The 23,990-nt window shown below is 39.3% G+C and overlaps 1 protein-coding gene across 7 annotated transcripts in view; it reads left to right on the top strand.

Annotated features, from left to right (window-relative positions):
* MAP7D2 (MAP7 domain containing 2) overlaps nt 1–23,990 on the top strand; it is an 80,632-nt gene that overhangs the window by 40,638 nt on the left and 16,004 nt on the right. The window contains exons 2-9 of one of the 7 annotated variants that reach the window (XM_066176919.1): nt 3,763–3,840; nt 7,092–7,255; nt 14,227–14,341; nt 15,266–15,364; nt 17,280–17,390; nt 18,672–18,794; nt 21,674–21,798; nt 22,885–23,012. In XM_066176919.1, coding sequence (XP_066033016.1) covers nt 3,763–3,840; nt 7,092–7,255; nt 14,227–14,341; nt 15,266–15,364; nt 17,280–17,390; nt 18,672–18,794; nt 21,674–21,798; nt 22,885–23,012 — 943 coding nt within the window. Of the gene's footprint in view, nt 1–3,762; nt 3,841–7,091; nt 7,256–14,226; nt 14,342–15,265; nt 15,365–17,279; nt 17,391–18,671; nt 18,795–21,649; nt 21,799–22,884; nt 23,013–23,990 lie in introns of all 7 variants that reach the window. The other 6 variants (XM_066176918.1, XM_066176920.1, XM_066176923.1 and 3 more) reach the window with 6 other exon arrangements.

The raw sequence follows: 23,990 nt of genomic DNA, 5'->3' as shown, positions 1-23,990 counted from the left end.
CAAGCAGTTATGTGGAGCAGAGCAGTGTGTGTGGACATGTTCTAGCACTGTTTCATCAATCTGAATAGCTTTGCCTAGCCCATAAAAAAGGGTTGAAGCAGTGATTAACATACTGGATTTTACTTCTGTGAATATTTATTTTCAAGTAACATGGAAGTATTGAAGGAATGCTGCAGCATTAACTGTTACATTTTAGCTGCAGGTCTGCTGCTGACATTCAGGCTGCTTTTACGTTGTGGTCTTTTTCTTTAGAAATGCTCATTGTAACAAAGTCCCAGATGAACAGCTGGCCCTCCTCAATCAAAAACGAGGCACAATCTCAAGGAATTAGCCCAGTGCCTGAGTGCTTGCCTTTGAGAATGGGGACTCTGTTGCAAAGGGGACTTTTGGGAGATAGAGTAAGAAGTAGCAGCAATGTGTATGTGTGCATTTCCTAAGAGTAAAATCTTTGCTGTTATTATATGAGCAGTTTCCTTACTCCCCTTCGAGTCTGGGAATAAACATTTAGTAGGGAATTTTCTGCCAGTATCCGCTTGTATTCATTACTCTGGTTGGCAGAAGAACAACCATCCTGCTTTTACGTCCTGACTCTTAAACATGTTGTTAGCTGTTCTGTGCCTCTCTAAGTGAGGGATCAGAGGCTTAGCTGTAAATATGAGGAAGGCTCCGGGTAAAGCTGCATATACAGACTTAACCCGAGGTCACAGCTCAGTGAGAGCGATTTTCCCGTGGGGTTTAGTTGTTCATTCAGACCTTCTCCTGCCCTCTGCTGGCAGTTCCCTGTTACGGGACAGGAATACCCTTCCACTATTCCCGGGATAGTTGCCTGTGCCGGCTTGCTGCTTGCAGTCTGCTTTGCCAAACGGAATTTGAATTCCTGTCACTATTGAAATTCTTTGCCACAGGTAACTGCTGTGCCAACTGCATTTATAATGTTATATGAACGCTACATGAAGATGCATAAAGTACTGCAGTTTTGGCCTTTGAAAATCATCCCAAGGTCCCACCCAGCAATCAGTTATTCTGTCCTTTAAAACTACATTTACTTTCTGAAGGCAAGCGAGTTTCTGACTTTTGGCAGGCATGCTGATTCGCAAAGTCAGGTACTTGAGTTAAGAAATGCCAGCATTGAGGGTGCCTGTGCTATTTTAATGCTACTCTTGCCATCTTGTGTTGGATGCCTGTATGTGTTGGAGTGTAATTTTCTTCCACTGGTTTTTTGGTTTGTTTTGTTGTTTTGTTTTTTTTTTCCATGTTGGTGTATTGCATATGTAATGAACAATAATTCCATGTGTTTGTAGTTTCACCTGTGACATAGCCAAGTGTGGAGTGCTGTTCTCCAAAAAGCCTTCTTCAGGTATAGCTCTGTCTGCTTTTCAGTTTCAGAAAGCAATGAAGCAAGAAGCACTAAAAACTTTGAACTTGGTTCAACTCTTATACACTGAATGAATAAGCAAAGGGACCTAAAAGGAAAAAATGTAATATATACGTAAGAGCAATCAAAATAAAGATTGTACAGGCTGTTTCATTTTGGATACATTCTCATTTCTTAAATATGTGACATTACAGACTTGATCGTATTTTCTGAATTGGGTTGAGATATTCAAATGCTTGAGAAAGCCAACCTGAAAAATTGTGTGTCAACTTTGCAGAGCAATGGGGTTGTGAGCAAGGCTTTTAGATCCACTTCTACCAGTTGTGTGTGAAGCAAAGTAGAGATGAGTTAGCTGTGATTTTATTGATAGGCGTAATGGGATGCATTTTTGCTGGCGGATTTCTGAGATAGTTGCGGAAAGCCAGGAGTGTGATGAGAATCAGTGCAGGATTTTGTGAACATTGTTCATGGACGTGAACTCTCTTGTTGTTCCTCTCCATCCCTCCATTTATCCTCATTCTAGTTTCTGTACTTTAGGTTCCACCTCTCCATCTGACTTACATCCTTTGCCACAGAAGACTTAACTCGTGTCTCTGGTTGTTTCTTTCCCTTTCTCCAGCTTGTTCCCAAGCTCAGTCTTCCATCTTTGGGCTCTTGATCCATCTGAATTTCACATCCCTCTGCTGCTTCTAGCCTGAGTTGTAGGTTTCATGTTTGTTTGACTTTAAGGCCACTGAAAAACTTTCCATTGGAGCTGTAATATACCTATGCTGACAACTGGATTCTCTTGGCTGCTTATTGCAGGCCCCTTCAAAGCAGCTACAAACCTTTGCCATGGTTGTTTTACTGAGCTGCCACCTCCTGTCTCCTTCTTCCTTGTCAAATCTGAAAAGAAATGTCAGCCAAGTGAGCAAACAAGTGGACTAGTATGGAAGTAGAATGAATCTTTGGTAATAAATAAATATGTATTTGACCCACAAATTGAGTTGTAATTAACCAGCTGGGAGCTATAATCACATTTTTCCAGGGGCCTGGCTGCCTTCAGGTGGTCACAGTCTGTGTGAGTTGAGGAGGATTAGAGATGGTCTTTGAAGGTGCTGCTTGGGGAAAAAGCAAGCTGTTATTGTAATGGGGGACAGCTGAGACCCTACCCTGAGTCACCAGGGGCCACTGGGACTGGCTTTCAGAACTGTGCATTTTATAGAAAGGTACTTCCTATGCAAAATCCTTGCTCCCACATCCAAAGGATGCCTTTGCAAAGGAGCCTGCAAGTGTGACTTTTCAGGAAGGTAGTTGGGGTTACAGTCTATGTAATTTTTCCATTCGTATTTATCTGATAAAATTAATAAGTGCAGTTCTCAGAGCAAAAGGAAGGGGACTTAATTAGAATTCAGTAACTCAATGGGGAGCCCAGATAATGATTGCAAACGATGTAAACTGTGCTGTGAGATACCATGCCTGTTTGCACTGCAGCACTGCTCAGACCTCAGGAGATCCTGAGAAGAGAGGGGAGGGCACTGGAGGCTCTGTCAGCTGTTTTAAGAGGATACCATCCCCTGGATGGTCTGTCAAGGCACTCAGTGGTCTTACCCCTACTGTTGCAGAAGGTCATCTAAGGTCCCTTTGGTGCTTGTTCCAGGGCATGCAGGCAGGGGACCCCAAGGCACCTGGTGTGTCACACTCTGCCTTCCTGCCTCCTTAAACTGGGCTTTTCAGCTGCTCATGCTGTGCAAAGAACTGGGTATATGGATCCCAGGTATGAAACCTCCTTCCAAACAAGTATCCTGCTTTTAGATACTGACTCCGGGAGGAAACAAAGTGTTTCATGCTTGGGAAAGAGGGCAGGAGGGCTGCGCTTCCATAGCCTCATCCATCAGTAATTGCTGGTTGTTGAAATGAGCTGGTGCTGAGCGAGCAAGGAAACTGGAAGGCTGTGGTCAGCCATAAATATGAAGGCTGGGACTCCAAGTAGCTGCTTACTGCTTTTCTGAGCTACCTTTTTCTTTTTAGCCAGAAAGTTTAAAATGAGCTTATTAACAAAGATAAATGCATGTTAATCGCATCCTTAGGGTTCTTCCCAAGGAAGTTTCAAGTTTTCAAACAAGCACTACCAACACGCTTGTTTGCTCTGAGGAGTCAGGCATTTGCACTGAGGAACTGTGCTTGGGGTTCAGCAGTAGGTGTGAGACTGTGCTCAAGAAGTACCCAGATCCCAGCTCGTGAGCCCACCCTTATACAACAGCAAAATTGGTTTTGTTATTGGAGTTGTTAAATGCAGCAGTTATGATTTCTTTTTGATGGATTCTTTTAATTTCTTTCAGATCCTTCTTTGGTTTTGCTAACAGCTTTTTAAGTCTTTTTTTTTTTCCCCCTCCCTCTCTCTTCAGCTATTGATGGATTTTTGAGAACTGATGAAAGACAAAGACTGGCAAAGGAAAGAAGAGAAGAAAGGGAGAAATACCTTGGTAAGTTGGTGAATGTATTATTTATCTAAATGTTTTAATAGGCTTAACTAACTAACATAGGGTTTTTTCTGTTCTGAATTTTAAATCTTGTTGTTCAGTTTGTTCCTAGTCTTTATCACTTCTTTTAACTTAAATTATAAAAAATAATCTGTCTTCTGGATTTCCAGTCAAATATTTAATACTTTATATTTACAGGTTGATTTCCTTCTTTGATTTGTGTACCTTTGAATATAGGTTTATGTTTGAGGTACTGCTGTTATGATCCTGGTTTGTGAAAATAGCAAATAAGCCTTGAATAATGCTCAGAATAATATGTAGGATGATTTGGTAAAGCAACCTCAATTTTAATCTGTTCAGTTTTAGCCATCTAGAAACATATAATAGACTTATTAAGTACAGCATTAAAGTGTATACTTTTGCATAAGTTGGAAAATGGTTAATCTTTCAGGTGAATGATAAAAAGCATTATTCAGTTCCTAAATAACATAAGCAATTATTTCAGATTTTGTTTAAAACAAACAGTTATTTTTAATCTATTAGTATGACCAGGGAAATGTTGAGAGAATTGTAAAATATATATGTAAAAAGTATAAATATGTACTTCAGGGGAGCGGGTGCATACACAATTTAAATATACATATATATGTATGTGTATACCTATACATACACAAAAATGAAAATTTCTGTTCAACATTGATTTGGATTTCCTGTATCTCTCTCTGTATATAAAAAAGCGTTAAACAGTTAACTTCACTTTGCCTGATTGTAATGACAAGAAAGGTCAGTAGCACTGTTTCTAGAGATTACCTGACAATACCTAGCAGAAGAAATTGTCAGTGGTTTGTGATTTTTGTAAAATTTAGGATAAGCATGTATTTTGAGGAAATGTCAACTAAATAAGTATAACTAAATAAATGTCAACTAAATCAGCACTTTCCTACGATTCCGAAAGAATCGTAGGAAGGTTCTGATTTTCTTGCATTAAATAAACAAACTGTTGACCATTTCTTTGCAAAGTCTGGGGCTTGAGACCAATGACTTGACAATTTTCATTACCATGGGCTTGGTCAGCACGATTCCTTTTGGTAGTTCTGGTGAGAATCTGCTGCTCTTCAGTGCTTAATCTTGCCCAAGCTTCTGTCTATCTGGGACTTGCTTCTCTTCCAGGTATGCTCAGTGTAGCCTATCTCTTTGTTCCTCCTGATTATCCCTTCTTTTCTGGTTCCCAAGAAAGTGATATGATGATTAGATTGGAAAGGACTTGGAGCAGAGGAGATGAGAAGGAAACTGAAACCTGGAGATTTTGGGAGTGGCCATGGGGATTTGGAAGGTGGTGTGTGCAATTTTTTCCCAGACATCATATATGCCTCCTGGAAACATAGCTCTTTAGGGTTAAGACCAGTTCTGTAATTGGGAGCTTTGGATTTTGGTCACAATTTGACTGTGAAAATTTTCTTTCAGAAGTTCAGGAAAAAGCAGCATATTCCCCCAAAGGTTGTATCCTTATGCAGTCAGCAGATACTGTGTAGCAATTTGAAGTAACTTCTTCACCCAGCCAAAACTCATTAATCAGTGGTTTAGCATCCCTAAATTAAGCAGTAAGAATTGTATGTGTCCGTGATGACAGAATTGTTTACTTCTCTGTCCAGAATCAGTCCCAGGTTTCACCTACTTACTCAGAAGGTAATCTTAGCACAATCTCTGGACACTTCACTTTATTTTTGATTTTTATGAACTCCAGCATGCTTTTTTCACCTGCTTTACCTGGTGTGGCTAGCAGTTTGAACAATTAATGCCTGGTCACTTGTTATCCACTGTCTCTGAGGTAACTTTTTCTGTTGACAAGTCTGAACTTCATGCATTCAATCCAGGTTTGCTGCATCACTGACACTCCCCTCATACTGCCCTGTCTTGAGTGAGGAGGATGGTTGGATTTTCATAAGACAAAAGGGGAAGACAACATGAAATGTATTTCTAACAAGAATGAGCTAGAAGGTGTTCTGGAAAGCAGGCTGGATTTGAGGAAGTATTGTAGAAGGATTCTGTATTCAAGGGAAAGAAATGGAATGTTGGAAAAGGATCTGGGTGTTGGGAGGGCTCTGGTTTTCACCCAAGGGTGTGAGGATGGAGTGGGGCTAAGAGGGACTGAAAATCACAGCTGTGGTTAAAGAGCCTGGGGGCAGGAGCTGAGGGGAAAAGGCTGATCTGAGAAAAGGCATTTGGGATGGCTGGGCAAGAGCCTAGGAACAATGGGAAGATAATATGGGAGAGTTAGAAGGGTGATGATGTGCTGCACAAGGAAACAGGAACTGAAGAAACACAGGCTGAATAAGTGAGCAGGAAAAAGGACTAGCTCTTGTATAAACAGTGTTAATTCTGGCTTTCTCTGACTTTCAAGTTCGTTCTTTGATATTGGCTGTATGTGTGTTAGTGTGCGACACTACAGGCTTGTGTGTATATAGGCATGCTTACTAATCTCCTCTTTCCTGCCTTTTTATGGAATACACTTGCATGGGAAATGGATTTTTCCTCTCAATTTGCCACCTTAACTCCTGCTACTTGTTTTCCTGTGTACACCTGAAGCAACAGTCCAGTATGTATTGTTGCAGTCTGAGTTTCTGAAACATCAGGGTAATGTCCCGTGAAGATTATTGCTCCATTTGGAATAAACAGCTGGGCAAAACCTCAGTAACAGAAGCAATTTCTTCTTCATTGTGAGGAGGCAGAAGTAGGTAAAGATATAGCACCAAATCATGAGCTGAAAGATGTATTTTCAAAACTTCATAGAAAACTTAGCATATGTTGCTTACATGTGTCTATTTTAAAGGCAGCTCCATAACAGGAAGCACTGTTTTAAAGAAGTCCCAAGGGCTTGTGCTTCAATATATACAGCTAATTTCCTTCAAAGCTTACTAGGAACAGCATGTCTGAAAAAATAATTTGGCTTTAAGCTTCAGAGGGACTTGAAACATAAAAAAAGAAAAAATTGTCAAACTGTTCTGTACACTGTTTTTATATAGGTAAGGGGTGCAAACTGGCACCTTGTATACGAGGGCTTCCCTATTTATTGAGCAAATTGCTTAGATTTACTAATCATTTCAGCACTTCTGTGCACTATATTTTTAATCTCAGTGGACTAAAACTCTGTGTACTTGTATTTGTTGTTTTACACTATCGTTTTATGTTATCAAATAATTTTAAGATAGAAGAAAATTTGCGTGAAGTGAAATGCACCTTTTTCTCTGCACAAGCTGCTAGGGAACAGCAGATACTGGAGAAGGAGAGAAGAGCAAAACTTCAGTATGAAAAGCAAATGGAGGAGCGATGGAGAAGACTGGAGGAACAGAGGCAGAGAGAGGAGCAGAAGAGAGCAGCTGTTGAAGAAAAGCGGAGACAAAAGCTTAAAGAGGAGGAGGTGAGGTCCACTGGGAGATGTATGGCAGCATTGAACATGGCTGAATATTGACATGCATTAAACGATTGGGGGTGGGGGCAGGACTGGAGACATGAGCAATTACTGCAGGAACTGCAAATCACATCTCCACAGCTGTGAGTAGTCTACCACTGTACATCAAAAACACTTTCCAAAACAATTTTTTAAGTTTTTTGTCTGATCTCCTGGAATAGTCATCTACTATGGCTAACATATCTGGGACTCTGATTGTCAAATATAAAGCACTAACTTGCTGGAAGGAAGTCTTTAAAGCTGAGTGTTTCCAAAAAGGGAAAGATTTTTCTTACTGTTCTGTTTATTGTCCATGAAACAGAAATAATGTTTGTGAAAATGTGTTCTTCCATTTTTCCTCAGTGACAGAAACTCAGACATTTGTACTTAACCAAGTGAAGAATCTAGGCTGTTTTCAAATTCTAGCATAAAACAGAATCACATATTTTTAAGCATCTTCATGCCCTTCCTCTCTTTTATGCTCCCTGCTGAGATCATTTAAGGTTCTTTTTTTGCTCTAGTGAGTCCAGTTTCTGGTACAGCTCTCTGAATTCAGGGTGTGTGTGTATATCTCTGCATGACATTACGTAGAGAACACTAACACTGCTACCAGCAACTGATAAAGAATTCATGACTTTTGGAAAAGGAGGCAGTGGTTTAAAAAAAAAAAAAAGGCAAAAAAAAAAATTCCCCGGTTCCTAGATTGAAAAAGCTTTAGAAATCCACAGTTCTTAAACTTCTTTTTTCTGCTTCCTGTCCTCTTATCAAAATAACTTACAAAACAGGTAAAACACTTCTGCATGATTTCCGAATAACATATATCATCTGTTCATTACATTTTTTGTTTTATTTTTGACTTTACTTGAAGAGAAGATTGTATCCTGTCATTCAACTTTAACATACTCATTGTGGTTTCTATGTAATGGCTGAGAATTAATTTTAAAAGATTTCATCATGTGGTTTGTTTCAAATTCTTTTAAGAAAAATATGGAAAAGCAGAAACAAAGGATAGGAGGTCTGTCTCTTGTGGTAACAGCTTTGAAGTGATGTGCTCCTTCCCCAGCATTTCCTGCTGTAATAACCTTTTGCAGCTAAGCAAAATAGATTCTGTTTGGGAGGGTTGTAAGGGGAAGGGACAAGTACAAAAATGTCCAAAACCCTGTCCTCAAAATTTTCAGCAGAGCAGGACAGAAAGGCAGAGGTGTGTAGGAAGAGAGAGTATCTGCCAGCTTTTCCTGCGCTGATGCTTTGCCTTTGCTGAAGATATGAGAGCAGAGTTGTTGGATGTGAGAGGCTGTGACAGGTCAGACCCAAAGTGTCTGTTTAGTGGGGGCCAACCCCATCTCCTGTAGTGGCCTCCTGCACTTCCCCAGAGATGGGCATAAGAGGCTCAGCACGCTGTCATGTTTTTCCCAAGCGTCAGCAAGCCTGTTCCAGCTCCCCAAGACACTGCACGTGTGAGGGCAGACCTCTGTAATGGCGAGGGAGAGGCTGCTTCCAAGAATTTGGTCATTTCAACAGTTTGGTCATTTTATTTGGCTGCTTTCAAGAGTTTGTGGTTACTGGTCCTAGCTCTGCTCACCGGACCGGTCCTTTATGCCTAAAGTGTCCAAAGCCTTTTTTGGAAGCTAAAGCAGGCCTGGGTCTGGATTCTTTCCCTTTCCTTTCTCCCTGTTCCTCCCCCCATCTGAGGAGCCTGAGAGAAGGCTGTGTGGGCAGTAGGACAGGAGAGGGTGCTTGCTTGTTTGGAGATGGATTAAACCTGTGGGAGGAAAAGGTCCAGGAGCCTCTGAAGGAGAAGAGGGTGCACAGGGGAGTTATCTATAGAACAGGGGAAGGTGAGAGAAGAAGGAAAGTGGGAATAGGAGACATCATCACCTCCTAGCTTCCCTTCACAGTTTCTTGTCCCTCATTTCTCAAATTCTGTTTGAATTCTACTACAGGATCTTCCAGTTTAGCCCTACCTTCCCCTTGATCTTGTGATGAACCCCTCAAACTCTGTGTGCCTAATAACAGTGAAGGTCTGAGTAAGGATGGTGATGAACTTGCAGTTCCCCAGGCATTGCAAGTTACTCACTGCATGTGAATAATTTTGGCCATTTAAGACCATCTTTACTGGAAGAGCTCTGACTGTGTATTTCCCCCACCTGGGATGTGGGGGTGTGTGTGCCCTGGCAAGTGAGCCACTGTGTATTGCCGCATCTTCTCAGTGTTTCTCCTTTCAATACCAGTTTACACTGGCTGGGTACTGGAGTACCCATTTTACTTGCTCATCAGGTGTCTGAAATGACAAGTAGAGAGATTTTCTTCCTTGCTCCCTGCCTTACTGGTTGTCCTTTATATTTTTCCTGAATTATTTTTTCCTTGTTTTTTAACAGAGCAGAGAGTAGTGCACATTCGTGATAGGAAGAGGTTATATAAATCTCTCTCTACAAAACGTTGTTGCACCTGAAAGAGTCTGAGAGGAAACAAACTGGTGGGGACTTGTTGGTTCCTATATCAGAGCATCTTCTGCTTGACTGTTTTTCTTGCAAAGGACTTCTTAAAGAGGTGGCTAAAATTAATTTTATTTTGTTTACTTTTTCCCTTCTACAATGCCAGATAAGAGATGGTGGTTTTAAAGTCTCTCTTGGTAGGAATTGAGGTATTCTGTCAGAGTTCTTTGGGACAGCTGGAGCTTGTTGCAGAGCACAGTGGAAGTGTCAAATTCTTCAGAAGGAACTGAATAAATTATGTTTAGAAATTATTCTCTCTACATTGGCCACATCTTTCTTGTCTGCAGAGATCTTCAGTATCACTGCCCTTCCCTTTGAATAATTTTTAAAGCTGCCCACTTATTTTAGTAAAAGCAGTCCTTGAGCCTTGAGGAAAGCAGCGTGTGATTCTACGGAAGTGATTTAAAAGTTTCTTTTAACAGGGAACTGGACAAAATAAAGCTAGTAATTTTTCAGTGAAAATTTTTTTTTTTCTCTTTTCCCATCTTGAACTTCCATGTGACTTGGAAATACCTTCTAAATAGATGTCTAGCTGAACACAGGTTATTGGGAAGAGATTGTTTTGGTGCATGTGCAATAAAATGTAATACTAAATGTGTTACATTTGTGAAAAATATGCACTTAGACACAAGAGAGTGAAAAGCTCTCAAGATTTTGTAGCTTTAATTACTGTACTCCACTCCAAAGATGAAGCCAAATGATACTGTCAGGAAACAGTGAGCTACTTACATACAGTACTATATATAAAGTGAGGAAGAAGAGATGATTTGGGGCTCTTTCAGATGTTTGTCTTGCAGATATAAGGAGATTGGTTTAGAATTATTTACTCAAATTATTTTAAATCATAAAACTTGACAACATGATTTATTTCCTTGTTGTCACATCTGTATTATATTTTACACAGAGAAAAGGGAAGAACTTAGTTGTGAGAAAACAAATAATTTGACTGAGTTTTGAGGGGTGGGGTTTTGTTTGTTTTTAATTCAGGCAATACAAGTGCTTATTCTATTGCTCAGGCTGAAGAAAACTTGCATGAGTAACTGGATTTTGGAAAGTAATGTATATTTTAGATGCTAGCAGTAGATGGCTCTCTCTTATGATTCTATTCATTCTTAGTTTAACCTACATGCAGTGCTTGTGGATTGTAGGGGGTCTTGTGCAAAAACTCACTGTATCTTAAGAGCAGACATTGTTTGCTCTATCTGTAGCTGTTAGGGTTCCGAAATGAGGTCACATGCATAGTCTGATATGCTTTCAAGGTGCTTCATCTATAACATGGACTGGAAGGGTTTTCTGCATTGCTTGCTGATGAAGGAAAGCTTTGTCTTGTGGTTTAGTTTGTCATGGAAGAAATTATTAGTGTATGAGTTGTTTATGCTATGCTTGCTTATGTCTCATTATTTTCTTCGGCTTTTTAGTTCTGTGCCAACTTAAAATGTTTTTTAATAACTATCCTTTCTTTGTGAAAAGCAGCCTTCATATTGTCCTTTATCTAACCTATATCTGCAGAGGTTTTGCAAGTTTTAATAATTATATTCTGTAGGGCTCTAGTGAAAGGCTCCTTGCAAATGAAAATAAGTTATCTTCTCCAAATAATGTAACTGAAGATTTCAACCTCAGATTGTAGGTAGAATGGGCTTTCAAATGTGTATGAAATGTCATTTAATTTCTTTAATCTATTCCAGCATGCGTTATATTCTTGAAACAATACTTTGATAGTAGGTGGTGTAAGTGTATTCTGTGAATTGCAAACTATAGAATATTGCTTACTCCAAGCATTGTTAAAAAACCCCAAACAAGACAGCAAACAGAAATAATTGAAATATGACCACTTTAATCTTCTCCTTTTTGCTTAATGAATTAGAAATGGGGGGGGGGGGGGGGGGGGGAAGTTCTGTGTAAAAATATGCTTTAATGTGAAAGAAGGGAGAGGGTGGTTTTCCATGGTAAAGAGTATGGGTAGAAAGATAGATTGGGGCAAGCTGCATAGTAGAAGAAAGTTGCCCAAAAAAGCACACTGCAGGGATGAAATATATGAGATTTGGAAAGACTAAGAAAGGGACTTAAACAGAATTAAGGTAGAGAGGTGGGAAGCTAAAAAAGCATGAACTTGTAATGCAAAGCCTGCACACGCAGGATTTAAATGTGAAACGTGTATCATCAAGTAGTAAGAGAAGACAGAAAGACTAGCAAACTAAAGTAGAGAGGACTGACTTTAGATTCCAGAGAGTGGAAGATTGTTTCCTTTTCCCAGGCAGGGTGTGTGCAAGAAGCAAATGGGGTATTCAGGGCTGTGGGGGGTTTCTGTGCTCTTGCAGAAGAGGCTGTGCTTGAGCCTTGTGGAGCTTGTTCATTTGCTCTGTAGGGAGAAGGAGAGAGACAGAGCTCTCATTTTCATGCCTGCCTGGACACTGATGGCTCTGAGTAGACAGAGGAGGGGGATGAAGGGGGGGAGGGAGGGCAGGGAAGCAGCTGCCTGCTCTCAGTGGTCTTTGAATGATGTTACCTGATAGACCGGGAGCTCACAACACCACTGAAAGATCATCTTCCTGGAGACAGCAGCAGAAATTCTCACAGAGCAGGGTCGGTCACCTGGCCAAAAGGTAACAGGGACAGGAGAGCTGGGAATGATAGAGGATGCAAGAATTTCCTTTTTTCACTCCTTGTATAGAGGGTAATAGAATATTTTATAGTGCAAGTGGTTTGTAATAAAATTAGAAGAGCGCTTAAAGATTAAAAGGTAGTGGCTTGCTGTTGATACTGATGGATAACTGGTAGCAGGGTTGGATGAAGTGGAAAAAATGAGCTCAGAAATAAATTACTGCAAGTCATGGTAGTACAGGAGATTCTTCAAAGATGTGGAAGAGGCAAAAGTATATTGTAGATAACCAGAAGATGATGAGGGGACATCTGGCAATGTAGAAAGTCAATGACCAGGGTTGGAAGCCCAGGAAGGTAAGACAAAGTTTACAGGCACATGTATAAAAGTATAGAGATTACTGGAGGTGCTGAAGGAGCTCCGTCAGAGACAACTGGCTCACTACCAGTGCAGAGCCTGAAGTAAACACACTTGAACAAAGACTGAACTTTTTTTTGGTAAAATAGCTCAGGAAAGCCACACCAAAGGCATTAATTAGTGAGAGAAAGTAATCTGGCCAAGAGATGTGTGAAGGGTTTTCCACACAATTTATCTGAGCTTCCAAAAGATTTTGAAGAGAAATCAGGGGATTGATAAAAATCAAAATGGATATGATGTAATCACAGAAGCCTGCAGGATCCAGTTTGAAGTGGATAAGAGTAGGAATTCTATACTAGACCAAAAGCACATAGCAAAGGTAATAAGGAATAGCACCAAAAATACTGATAGGATCAAAGGGCTAAACTGGCTGGGGCAGGAGCTGGAGGCAGCAAGAATAGACTTATGTTTCACGGTAGGGGTTGGGCTGCTGAAATGTGAGGGTGAGGAGGTTGCCAGATGCGAGTGAGGTACTGGGAGGAGGAGAGGAAGAGACTGTTAGATGCTGGAATTGTGGGTGGGGAAGAACCACATTTTATCTGCTTGAAAGGAGGAAAAGAAAAGGTGCGGGGATCATTGCCACAACAATAAATCTCTGAGAAACTAGCAGAGGGAGGAGGTGGGAATGAAACTCAGTGGAGGTCTTTGAGAGTCAAAAGGTGATGGAGAGGGATACTTAGCTGTGAGTTAAAGGTAGAGCAAGATTTGGGGAGAGAAAAAAATAATTTTATTCTTCTCCCTGCTAAAGTCCTAACTCATGGAGTGGAACATGGGGGTGATGGGGGGTGGGGGAAAAGTAAATCTTGCAGCAGTATGATGTAGGCATGCACTAAAATAAATTCTCAGAGAAGAAAAGAAATCAGAAGGTCTTAAATGCCTAGACTTAAGGAACATAATAGAAGAAAGGAGGGAGTTCTTGTAAAAATAAATAAATAAGTAGGGCATCCTGCAAAGTAACCTACTTTGGGTTTGAAGTGATCATTTATCTGAGTGACTAGGTGGAGCCACTGGCATTGCAGCAATTTAACTGTGCTCAGAAAGGGACGGGAAAGAATCCTGATGTCTGCATAGACAAGAAGGAGTTAATGCTTGTCGAGCATTATTCTTATACAAATTAAGTCCAGAGCACAGCAGCAGCCTCACCAGCAGGAGCAGATGCTAGGCAGTGATGCAACCTGTGTTATTTACTTAGGCCTCTGTAGTGACCTCAGTGCCTTGCAGACAAAGGATACTCGTATCTGGAGGTAGGTAGCATGCTGATACCTTCTTTATTCAGTTCTTTTTCTTTTATTGTGAGCAGGCTCCTGAAATCATCTTGTGTGGAGCAACAGGGGGACTGTGTATTTTTAGCCTGGTTTTGGAAGGCGGGGAAAGGAAGCTCCCAAATAACTGATTGAGGTTTGTGTCTGGGTTTGTACCAAAATTACCAGGAACGTTTAGAAGCCATGATGCGCCGGTCCCTCGAACGCAGCCAGCAGCTGGAACAGAAGCAGAAGCGATGGTCGTGGGGAGGAGCACTGGCTGCGGGCTCAGGAGGCAGAGATGGTAAGTGAAACAGGCTGCCTGCATTGCAGATCTGGAAGTGCAAAATGCATGAGATTGTGGAGATAGTAAGTATGATGGGTTTATAGTTAGGGTGGTACCGTAGTGGCTACTGCCTTGGGGCGTGAATAAGTGCTTTGTAATTGCTTGCCAGGCTTCCTCTCCCTAATACCTTCTGTGGAGACAGGTTCCTCCTAACTTTAGGAATGCAGATCATTTTAATAGAGTAACCAGAATCTGTTTGGAGGATGCTAAATGCTAAAATTAAAACTGATGCACTGTCTCCCTTATTAGCTTCTTCCACATTGTCTTCCCACGCACACAGTTAGCAAATTTAATATTCACCAAAGGACTGAGTGCTGTCTAAGGCTTGCAAAAGATGATCTGTTTTTGTTCGGTACTTCTAAAAACCTGATGGGAATTTCTAGATGACTATGCAGCATGTGCAGTTTAAAATAGTTTGGGTTTTTCCCCACGTACATTCTGTTACTGCTATTTTTGCCTTGGCTTCAGAGGAAATTCTTTTTATTACATAATGAGTCACATGCTGCTTTTGTATTTCAGAAAAAAATGCATGTTTTCTCTTTTCAATCAGACGATTTATTTGAATTTGTCAGGTTTGAATAAACTGATGTTTTAAGGAAAAACATCCATGTTTGGGTGTTGATGAAATATAACAATTACTCTCTTTTAAACAGTGTATAAGTATACTTAACTTTAAAAAGACAAACTCTATTTCATATCATAGTTTTCATGATACATCATTAGAAAAGTCAGAAAGTTAAATGTATATAATGAAAGAACTCTCTTACACTTTGAGAAAGAAATCAGTTTTCTTTGTGATGCAGTTTGTGCTTAATTCCAGCTCCCCCAACTTATTCAGTAATTTCTTTCACCTCTTTTTGCTCTGATTTCTCTGCTGTGTAGGTGAATCAGAAAATACCCCACCCCCTGTTCTAGGTTTAGCTGCCAACACCCTTCCTCCAGACCCTGTGACCTCTACTGCTCCTGCTGATTCCTTCAATGGTATTTCAGAGAATCACAGTACCATCGTGTCTTGTTTATAACTGTTCTAATCACTGTAATCCATCCACTGATCTTGTTCTTCCTAACCACTCTTTTCTTATCATTTCAGTCTGGTACTCTACGGCATTACCCTTAGTGATGTAGACCAGTGTCTTTTAATTTCCTTTTAATTTTGCCATGGTGGAGCAGTGCATGCCTCACATTCCAGCACAGTAGAGGCATTTCATGGTTTTCTCAGTAACTGTAGACTTCTACTGCTCAGATTCTCGTCTTTGTTAATTCTGCAGGTGCTCTGTGTGTGTGTGTATAATTAATTACGCATATATTTGACAGTTCTAATGGACATGCACAGGTGCTGTTGAGAAAAATTTCAGTTGCACAGTAAGGAAATGTGTTTTGAAGACCATGTTTCCTCAAAACAGCCCTCTTTATCCATCTCAAGGGCCTTCTTCTGCGATATTTTAAGAACAAATAAATTTGGTATAAACAGCCATGTGGTTTTCAGCCTCCTGAATGAATTTTCGCCAAGCTGGTATTTGTAACAAACTCAAGTGGTTGACTTTGTTTAAGCAGTCATGTTTTATATTGTTCAGTTATCTTTTTTTCCTGCAGGGTTTTATTTGTGGTTTGTTGGGCTTTTTTAAATTATTGTTCCCATAAAAGGACTCTGAAGTAGATGAGTCCTCCAAAATTACAAATGGATTGCATACAGGATTTCTAATCTTGATTGCAAATGTACTTGACATTTTGAAAAGAAAACACAGCCTGTGCTTTTGAGAAGTAGGTTCCTTCTCTCCCTCAAAGGAGGAGTTAAGCTTGGCTATTACTCCTGCAGAATTCACAGTAAATGTTATTCTGCCTGTGATCTCACAGAACTATTGTTTCTGTGCAAACAGATTCAATTTTTTTACCAATTGTTGTTCACACGCAAAGGTATTTGCCTGTGCAACTGATGTTTTGCGGCATACCAGCATTTTATGTAGTGAATTGTGTTGTTTACTGTAGTAATGGAGGCAAATTGCAGATATTGATTAGTATTGGAAGCCCCACTAAGGCAATGATTTGATGGACATAATAGGGAATGCAATAACTTAGAAGGTGCAGAGTTAGGGCCACATACATTTCTCTAGATGAAAATATTTTTGGTTTTGAAAGAAATAAAGTTCAAATGTAGGGGACAAAGCATCTATGCTTTTAGCTTCTGAGTATCAGATAGTGCTCATCATGTACTAGTACTCTAGTAATACCTGAGTAACATCTCTCTTCCATTCAGTTGAATAAAAGCCAAGGTAGGATATGGGTATTGTGCTCAAACAGACTTTGTCAAATGGTATTTCTGAAGAAAAATGTACCAAAAAACTGAGCTGTCTGATTTTTTAAAATTCTTCTCAAGCATAAAAAGATAAAGCCAAATGGCTGATGCCAGCTCAGTCATTAAAACAGTGAGGTCTCATACAGATGCATAAATGTTGGTTGTTTCATTTTCTTATTAGAATAATATCTGATATGAACCTCAGCTCTTCCAGACTGAAGGTAGACGGGAGGGGGAATGAAGATGAGTTCAGACTTGTCATGCGTGCAGTTTGTTTTCTATGGGTAACTTTATGCTTGTGCTGGTATTGAGTGTCTTGTATCAGAATAGCTTCGCTCGTTCAGATCTGATATATAATTATTTATCAGTGTCAGTATAAAAACCGGGCTGTTGTGAAACTGGAACATTAAATTCACAAGCAGAAAGGTTGCATGCCAAGCATGTGTCGTAGGGTGCTGGTCCTCAGCAGTCAGAAAGAGCTCATCTCATTCCAGTCAGTGCTATGATCAGTGCAAGTGCCAAGAGTACAAATGCAAGGTTAACTTTTGGGGATGATCAACACTGTGGTTTGAATACAAATATCTTCAATGCGTTTCTCTGCAGCATGTGACAAACTTTCAGCTTCTACAATGAATCTGCCAAAGCAAATGGAGTCGCCAATCAGTAAACGCCTCTCGTCCTCCACAGCGGCCATAACGCATTCCCCCGACAGAGGCAAGTGAACATGCTGGTCTCCTGCCAGCAGAAACTCTCCTTCTGCTTAAAGCCCTTCTGGTCCATATAGCTTTGTGATTTGCTTATGTCTGTTATTCAAAGGAACTCAAACATCTGAAAGAGTCTGTATTAGTAACATGGTTCTGCAGCCTGTCCCAAGGCTGTGCTGCTGTGCTGGAGATCATAGTCCAGCAACGAATGCCATGGGTTTTTAACTGATTCGTTTCCAAATTTTGATACTCCAGCAAACAGGGTTGTAAGTACAGGCTGTGACTGCAGCAATTTCCTATAACTGTACTGCTTGTGCCCTTCTAGCAAAATATGGAAAAACAAGCAAACCAAAGGTGTGGCCTGGCAGTAGATATGGGATGTTCTATAGGCAGGTGCACATCTTATGAGCCACCTGGGAGACTTCAATCTGGTGACCAAAGTTGTGGAGCCCATTAATTTCTTATGAAACTCTGATCCTCAAGAGACTCTGCAAAAGATGATCATCTTGTAGGATTAGTGGTTGCTAAACACTACAAAGAGGACTGAAGGGTTTATCTCACTCTTAGGATTTTTTAAGGTTTATTTTGTGTTTGCTTTTTTTTTCCTTCTACCCCATTTTTTTTAAAAGTCTAATGGGGAAAAATATATTTACTGAAATAAATTACTATGAAGCCTTGTTTCAAGAATGAAAAGGGGAAGGTAAATTTATTTTAATTTTTGAATTGCTTACCCTCATCAGTAGCTTTGAGATTATTATGACAGATGGCTATATATACATGTAATAGGAACGTCTATAAATATCTTATATAGTTGACACTTATATTTATGGAGTAGGAAGTAATGCAGGCATATTGTATAAATAAGACTTACGTAACATGGTGAGATGGCAGATTTCAAATGCAGTCCCAGCATGGGTGGCAAATCAGTGAGCAGCTGTGCTGTTCTATCAAGTGTTTTACCTTTCCTACTGGGGTAGAAGACAAACCTTTTTTGTGCTGAGTCATGAAAGCAACCATTTTGCAGAATGGAATATGTCTCTGAGTAAAAACAAAATACAGCATGATCTTACCGTGTGTAATGTATAAGTGGGAAACTTAAAACAGTGGAGAAATTAGAAAGTTTTCTTCAGAGGGAATGAAAATTATCTTCAAGTATTTTAAATCTCAAAAAGTTCAAGTTTTTTTTGTCATTTCATTCCATCATTTCATCATTTTGTTTCAGTTATTTTAACGTAACATGGTTTTATTTCTTTGCATTTTAAATTTTATTTTATTTGCTCCCATCCTTCAGCTCACCGCATGCATCTTAGTCCAATGGAAAACTTTATTGTTTCTCGACTGCTGACTCCCACACAGTCGTCTTTAGCCAGAAGCAGAAGTACATTAATGCTTTCTGAGCAGTACAATACTCCAGGTAAAAATGTGACTCCCTCACTTTGAAACCATTGAGGTATGTTTTTAGCTGTGTTTATGTAGCTGCTGGAAGAAATGGAGTACTATGAAACAAATGACAATTTACAGGATAGTACAAAATCAATGATGAACTAAGTTGTTTCAGATAGCAGTGTATTTAAAATCTTTGAAAAGCACATTATCCTGTCTGTGCTGTTCTGAATATCTGTTTTGGAAAAAAAAAAATCATTAAAACTGCAGACTGTCAAAAAAAAAAAAAATTCGTTTAAGAAACAGATTTTTAGACAAGGATGTGACAACTCTGGGAGGCTTTGATTGATTTATTAATGTCAGCCCTGTCATACCCGAATAGTATGTAGAACAAAAATCCCAGTGCACCATTGTGCCTTAATTATTTTTACCAGGGTTCCAGTTTCTATCTGTTAAATATCTTTTTGCCTTTAACTGTGTGACTTCGTGCATGTGACACCTGTATATATAGGTGTACATACACATGAAAAAACAGAATATTGATAGGAAGGTGTCAGTTCCAGAAATTATTGATTTTTAAGTAATGATAGTTACCATTCCTGTGTGTAAAGGGTTTAAAGGGTAATAAAACCATTATTTTGCAAACATCTACAAAAATAATGTTTCCAGTCCTGCTAATACTTAGGCAAGTGCCTGACTTTGAGTAGTTTCTGCTTATAAAGCCACAGTGTTGGCTGAAACAAGACAAAAGTTTAACAGCCCTTTTTACTTTTAGTAAAACAAACAAAAAAAGCACCTCAAAGCACACCCAAATGCCTGTCTGCAAAAGGAAACACTTTTCCAGGATTAAACTATTTAGAAGATAAAAGACTGATCATCTTTAAGATGAGTGTTTTCACCACCTTGGTTAAAATAGGCTTAAGTTCTGCATCTGTGCTGTTTATGCAAAGCTATTTAAAAATGAATTGCTAAGTAAGCCTACTTTCCCTTGCGTGTTACTTCTCTGTTCAGTGCATAGGGACACTGATATTGAATGCCTCTAAAATTGCTTCCCTTGTTTTCTACATTAAAAAAATGTAGACATTTCTGCTTTCAGCCCCTACTGGAAGCAGAAATGTTTTCAAATAGTACTTGAGAAAGTTGCCAGTTTGCTTACTGCTCAGGGACCAACTACTGCCAAGAGTGAGCAAAACCCAACTCAAAATTAGATCAGTACCTTCTGCTTAAGATTTTGAGCTGAATTGCTGAGGCCACCTATGGATGATTTTTTCTGTCTTGTATTTGATATCAAAGAAATCAATAAGGATGACTTTTGTCCTTCCTCACTCATTTTTCTGTAAACGCTCAGATTTATCTCTCTTTATCACAGGATCTTTAAAGTAACACGCTGGCATATCTGACAAGGGTACAATTTGTTCAGCAAACTGCTTTTTCATTGAGCTGAAACAGGGCAGCTGATTTGGGGAACAGCTTTTTGAACAAGCATCCTCTTGTCATTTCTCCACAAGGCAATCAGGCTATAGCACAAGTTGCAAACAACAATCTCAGAGGCCATTGACATTTTGTCAGTAATTGCCAGTGAAATAGTTGAGGGAGATCTCCCATTTGTCATGTACTTCTCACCATAGAAGCAGCTTCCTGAACAGGGAAGAAGGATCTTCCTTTCCAAGAGCTCATACTGTGCCTCCTGTCATTATGCTGGGGTCAAAATTGCTCTGCTACTGCATTTTCCGTAAGCTTAGAAATGAGGAGCCTCAATTTCACTCTACAGCAACACATTATTAATGTCACTCAAAGTCAAGATATTCAGGCAAACCGTTGTTACTGGATGTATAATTAATTCTTTTAACAGTTGAAGTAAAAATATTTATCTTAGGCAGCTTTTAAGTTTCTGACTGTTTTTGTTAATATACAGTACCTTATACCAATTGTCTGGAAAGTGGGTCAAAGAATACAAAGGTCCAGTTAAACATCAAAGCATTCAAAATGGCTTCATAAATAGTTTATTAGGGCTGCCTCCAAAAAAAAAAAAATTTGGGGAATTTGACTTTCTTTACATTAGTGCATAATTACTGCTTTTTCAAAATCAATATCCCTCCTGACTTTAGTTGACTAAAATTGGAAACGTTCTATCACTTGATTGCAATTAGTGTCTGTGTAAGTGATAAAACATATACTCTGTTGATTGTTCTATATGTATGTGAAAGTTGCATCTTTGAAGGCAATATGAACAAAATGAGGAGTAAAATATCCCATTTTAAAAAATCCTGTTCATATTGCAAATAAAAAAAGTTGCCCTGTAAGCTGTAATGCATGTGTTACATTCAAATTGATGTCTCCCTCAAATAACAATAACTGAAATACCTACAGCAGAGTTTAGGTTTGGGGCGGGGTTTTTTTGTTTGTTTTTTTGTTTGTTTTTTTTTTAATTAAATATTATTTGGGAAACTAATTAACGTATTTAGGAGCCTTTGCATGTTTAGGCTTTAAAAAAGACAAAACCTGCTATGCTTCTGTCACCTTTCTTGTTCTGCAGTATGTGTTCAAAAATCACCCAACTAGCATTATCTTTTCATCAAATGCAAAGGAAGCTGGACTTCTTAGAAGAAAAAAGAGTTACAGTATTAGTCAGGTGATTCAAAAGGTATATGAGTAAGAGAGCAATATTTTAGAGATAACTTTTTCCTATAAAATGTTTCAGTTGAGACATTTATAACAAACACGGGATCATGTTAAATGCATTATATGTGATATTTTAAAACGCTCAAAAACACTTTAAAACTACCTTTGAACATTATAACATGAAAGTATGCTGTTTTCTCCCCCTCCTTTACTTCCTCTATCTGTGCTCCCTTTTGCTCTTGCTATTGTACTATAACTCTTTAGTATTCCATATCTGTCCTCGTGTAGCACCAGCTAGTCCTCTTAAATCTCCCTACAAGCCTTCCCCCACCCGAAGCACCGACAGGAAGAAGGCAACTTCACCCTCCACTGCCAATGCCATGAAAGGGCCACCTGCAGCTGAAGTTACTCAGGTGAGTTTGTAATGGTTTTGATTTCACTGCTGGGTAAACTGATGCAGCTTCTGCCTGTTATCTTTCCCTTTACATGAATACAAATGAAGTGCTTCCCCTGCTATAAGAAACAGGAGTAGAAAAGTAAGCTCTGCCAACACCTGTTGCCTTTGTGCTCCCGTTAACGAACATTTTAATATCTTCTTCCTCCTGGGAATCAGTGTTGAGTGTTGGAACACCAACACCCCTGTTTTCAGAGAACTGAGGCACTGAAGTGTATGTTTTTGGACTTGCTTGTAACTTCTGGGAATGGGGATGACAAATAGAATTCCCCCCTGAATGTGACTATCCAGTCTTGCTGATTAATGAGCAAGCTTCATATATTTCAGAAACTCCCCAAGTGTATTGATAATGCCTCTGTTTTACACCAATTGCTTTAACTCTTTCTGTGGACATTTTTAATGCTGTTGGCTTAAAAAATGCATTATCGATCCACTGTAGTTTCCAGAAAAGAAAAGGCAAGTCACTCACCTTCACTGAGTGTACACAGCTTAAGGCATGCTTTAAAAAAACATTCTATGTTATAATATAATAATATAAAAATTATATAATATTTACGGAAGGTTCTGTATCTTGTAATACTTAATGATAGGGGGATTCATGCCATCTAAATTAGCGGCAAGACAGAACCAAAGCTGAGAGGAAAGATTTGTGTCAGTCTTGGGTGTGATTCAGTGTTACATGCGGCAGCATTTCTGTGAGATGCCTGTTTGCACTGCTGATCATGTCTAAGCAGGGGCATATGGATGATTTTGAAGATTCCACCCAGTGCCATTGCCCCTCCCAAGACCTCTTGCAGAGGCTGTGATGTGTATTACTTAACTGAAATTTGCATGCTCTGCCCATGCAAGGCAGGGGTGGGTGTGTGCTGTGTCTGTGTAAAATAAAAAACTATTAATAGCATATCAGTTGTGAGCTGCTGTTTAAAAAGCTTTTACCAGTGTGCCACACAAACCTCTTTATATGCCATCTTGCTAGTAAAACAATCAAATGCATTTTTGATTTATTGATCCTAATTATGGAAATTAAAATGAGCTGTGCTTCTAGACTGAGAAGATAAAGAAGGAGAAGCGACCTGCAACACCTGGCTCATCATCAGGTATGGGGTCTCCTCTGAGAAGGTCTGATTCTCCTGCTGCCATATCCAGAAGATCTGCATCGCCTGCAACACCTAAGTATGCCTTTCTTATTAGTGGACTAATATCCTGTGAATTTCTTATTGCCTGTAAATGAGGCATAGATTCTTGAGGATCTTCCTTTGAAGTATTGTATAAAATCTAGTTAATTTTACTTATACATAAACACGTATACAGACGGATGAGAGGAGAGGTATAAATGACAAATCTGATATCTGTAATATTGTGTTAGTACCCACAAGAGACAGTTCTCTTTACTTTTTCTCAGTCTTGAGATTACACTGCATTTCATTATTCATATGAAATCTTACCTCACATTTATTTTAAAATATGCTTTTTTTTGTTTGATTTTGAAGACACTGCCTAATGTGAAGAAATGCACTCATCATGAATACTAACTAGAAATTCCAGCATTTAATATATGCGTTTCCTATTGTTGGCATGACCATCTGGTGCCATAAATACACTTAAGCATGTGTCATCTAAGCCATTGGTTTTAACCTTTGCTCATTTGCAGACCTCTGTGGTTTAGCTGCTTTTATTTTTTTTTTTAATGCAGAGCTGTGGATCTATAGCACATCTGGGCTTACTGGCAACTGACTTGCTTTTCTTGATTGTCTTTTGCTGAAAACTCATTATATATACCACAGCTTGCAATTCAAGTCTAAGCAAATGGCTCTCCAGTTTTCTTAGAACAGAATATTAAGTCTGGCTCTAATGTAGGAGTATGCTAAAGTAGTCCTGGTCTACAGTATTTGCCTAATTTATTTGACTGGTTGAGTGGTTTGGGGTTTTTCCCTTAGACCTTGTTTGTGGGTGCCACTTCTGTCTTGAAAATTCTCTTATTTATTTATCCTTTTTTAATCTGAAGCTGGCCATATTTTGAACCTTGGCTTGATGATCCCCTTTCTGACAAATTTCTTCTGCCTGAAAAACCAGCTGGTGTTCCTTTTCTGTTTCAGCTCTCAGGGCATAGCTCTTTAGTGGGGGATGATTTTGTGTGTGAATCTGATGTTA

This window comes from Chamaea fasciata, unplaced genomic scaffold (genome assembly GCF_029207755.1).
Source record: "Chamaea fasciata isolate MVZ Bird 193981 ecotype frontalis unplaced genomic scaffold, bChaFas1.0.hap1 SCAF_2, whole genome shotgun sequence".
Lineage (NCBI taxonomy): Eukaryota > Metazoa > Chordata > Aves > Passeriformes > Sylviidae > Chamaea > Chamaea fasciata.
The sequence above is the reverse complement of the archived record's forward strand: the minus strand, read 5'-3'. Positions and strand labels throughout refer to the sequence as shown.